At 39.7% G+C, this 2,720-nt stretch overlaps 1 protein-coding gene across 1 annotated transcript; it reads right to left on the bottom strand.

Annotated features, from left to right (window-relative positions):
• Nucleotides 1-415: 415 nt before the first annotated feature.
• LOC129723413 (proton-coupled amino acid transporter-like protein pathetic) lies at nt 416-2,334 on the bottom strand. The gene is made up of 7 exons (XM_055677616.1): nt 2,230-2,334; nt 2,110-2,166; nt 1,794-1,944; nt 1,611-1,732; nt 1,221-1,547; nt 950-1,162; nt 416-896 (listed from the first exon to the last, which is right to left on the bottom strand). Exons 1-7 carry the CDS (start codon nt 2,295-2,297, stop codon nt 485-487), a joined length of 1,350 nt encoding a protein of 449 aa, XP_055533591.1. The 5' UTR covers nt 2,298-2,334; the 3' UTR covers nt 416-484.
• Nucleotides 2,335-2,720: the final 386 nt, after the last annotated feature.

Below are 2,720 nucleotides of genomic sequence, written 5' to 3'. Positions count from 1 at the left end.
AAGAATCTTGAATGGAACGACGAAGTCTCAATAACATACCTTGCAGCTCCAAGCTGCGTAGTATGTTATAACATGTATTTTGTGTTCCTCACGTGAATACAAATCTGTTCAACAATGGCTGTTGAGTGCATTATTCCACGAAGAATGTATAACTTTACAAAGGACAACAGTAATGGGCAAAAGCAGCTATGTTACTGTGTCAGGCCCTGTGACTGGCAGGCGTAAACGAGTCACAAATCATGTAAATTGTCAACTTATTTGGCACATGCCAACATTTATATCACGGTTCTTATCTAAAATGGGAGCTGGATTTTTTTATCAAAGGTCAAGCAACTTTGTGAAATGTTTCGATAATATCGACTTTTGTTTAAAAAAACTTAAAAAAAAAATTCTTGATTTTCAGATTAAAATTGAAAGTTGTCTAACTACTATTTCCATTGGATAGTTATTGCTCATAAAACTATATAACTGTTTAAACACACACTTATAGATAAATGGCAATTATATTCTTCACACTGTCAACAGTTCCAGTTAGCAGCAGAAATAGTCCAAACAATCCCAGCAAACAGTCCTTCACTAATCTCCACCGGTACGGACCGAAATTGTTCGGCCACCGGAATACAACGTCCAGAACAGCTGGTACCAGCACTACCAGCTTGCCCGAGCAGACCGATCCAACCAATCCGACGAATGGTTCGAGCTTGGGAACACCAATCGTTACGGCGGTTAGTGCAATGAGGATACCAAATCGGAGCGAAATTTGTGTAACATTTTTCCGCTCGGTTGGAACTTTGTGCTTCAGCCGGCGCCAAATTATATCCATCGGTACGTAATAGCTGATGCCTAAGGAAAACAGAACGGCGATGGCTGCGAGCAGGCGAGTAGACTCTGCTAATCTGCGATTTGAGGTTATGAGTCAATATTAGTGGAGAAACAAAATTGATGTTACCTGCTATCACTAGGTAGGTTCAGCGTGACTGATGCTTTCGTATTCTCTCCGTAGCAAATATATCCAAAGAATCCAGTTATGGCGTATAAAAAAGTGAGAAATATAGTGGCTTTTGTCAGAACACCACAGCTGCCTAAAAAATGCTGTGGATGTTTCATGCTGTTCTCGATAGGAAGAACATAGCGAATTCCAGATATGGCAAACAGAACAGTACTGCAGCAGTCGGATAGCATCGGTAAAACCTGAATGATAAACTGTAACTTTTATTTACCTTATAAAGGTCGGTAGCTTGCTCCATTCTGGCCAAAATGCCTTGTCGCTCAGAGATATCCGTACACTCAGCAGAAAATATAGCGTAATAATAAAAGCAGTGATCATCAATGTGTTCGCTAATGCTGAAAAAGGTACCAAATATTTTAGAACTCGTACTTGGGTGATACATGCTATTGGAATTGTGACCAGTATGATGTAAGTCAACGTGCTCCACTCGAGCTGCTGTTGGTTGTTGACCACATCCCGTAACGAGCTGGCTATGAAAATTTGAAACAGGCACAGCATCAGAAGACTTTGCACCACCAGCATGAAATCGATATAGTTTCTCTTCAAACAATAACTATTGTTAGCAATCGGAGGACAACGTTAGTCTCTGAATAAAAACTACTTAACAAAGCTCGCATATCGTTTGAAAGGCGCAGGTCCGCTGATGATGACGGCTTCGGCGGTTTCAGAGAAACCCAAAGCAGGAATGCGACCCAGCTTACATGCCTTTTGTGATGTATCAACCTGTTCGTGATAACCATGAAATTTCTGGTCCTGCTTTGTCACATCATCGTTCGAAACCTACCAACAAGTGCACACAGTGATAGTATATGAAGCAAATTCCGACCGATCCGATTAAACCGAAAAGTAGGCCGCCATTCCGGAAAGCCATTGGCATAGCCATGATTCCCGTCCCGAGTGAGCCTTTGATCAGGTGGATCAGCGTGCCGGTTGTTCTGGGGAAAATTAAATCCGACTGAAACAGTTGATTTCTAGCGAAAACATCCCATCAAACAGACTGTCGAGTTTGTTTTAGGTTCATTTCATTGTTAAATTCGATAGAGTTTCGAGTTTCCAGTGTTCTTAATGGGATGTTTTTGTTTTCTAGTAAATCCACTTACGAATTAGGTTTTGCTATCTGTCGAACAACAAACGGATCGTATTCTTCTTCATCTTGCCTGTGGAATCGAAACACAAAATACAGTTTAGAGGTTTAGAATAATCATTCGCTCTGAACTAACCTTTCTCCTAGCTTCGTATCTTTCGACATCGGATTGTTTTCTGAAGTTAGGGTTGGATAAGATTGCATGATATGACACGGTGACTGACTACACGAGATGTAAGATGAATACTGTGGCTACTGCTATGCTAGTCAGCGTCAGTTAAGTCATAATCATATATGATAAGATCATTTGTTTTACATTTACACAAACAGATCTAGCTCGTGAGGTTGGCTATCAAACTGTTCATTGCTGTATGAGATTGAATAGCATGTGGAGCAGCTACTGTAGCTGAAATTGATCTTGGTCTCGTAATTGTTGTATTTTCGATCGAATGTGATTCAATCTATTCGATCGCACGATTCATTTATAATATAACTAATGTTTCTAGTCAGAGAAACAGCAAAAAATCGCTAATTATGAGTTTAGAGATAACAAAAAAAAGCTATTTTGCAAAAATAATAGTTTTTATACAGCATTTATTTTTTGACGGACAAAACTATTATCTACAA

Source organism: Wyeomyia smithii, chromosome 2 (genome assembly GCF_029784165.1).
Source record: "Wyeomyia smithii strain HCP4-BCI-WySm-NY-G18 chromosome 2, ASM2978416v1, whole genome shotgun sequence".
NCBI classification, from domain to species: domain Eukaryota; kingdom Metazoa; phylum Arthropoda; class Insecta; order Diptera; family Culicidae; genus Wyeomyia; species Wyeomyia smithii.
The sequence above is the reverse complement of the archived record's forward strand: the minus strand, read 5'-3'. Positions and strand labels throughout refer to the sequence as shown.

Excerpts from the sequence above, each read along its gene's own strand:
- LOC129723413 (XM_055677616.1), bottom strand. The coding sequence starts at position 2,297 with ATGCAATCTTATCCAACCCTAACTTCAGAAAACAATCCGATGTCGAAA. Across the intron at positions 1,733-1,793 it reads ATCACTGTGTGCACTTGTTG|GTTGATACATCACAAAAGGC; the intron begins GTAGGTTTCGAA and ends TATCACGAACAG. Across the intron at positions 897-949 it reads AACCTACCTAGTGATAGCAG|ATTAGCAGAGTCTACTCGCC; the intron begins GTAACATCAATT and ends CTCAAATCGCAG.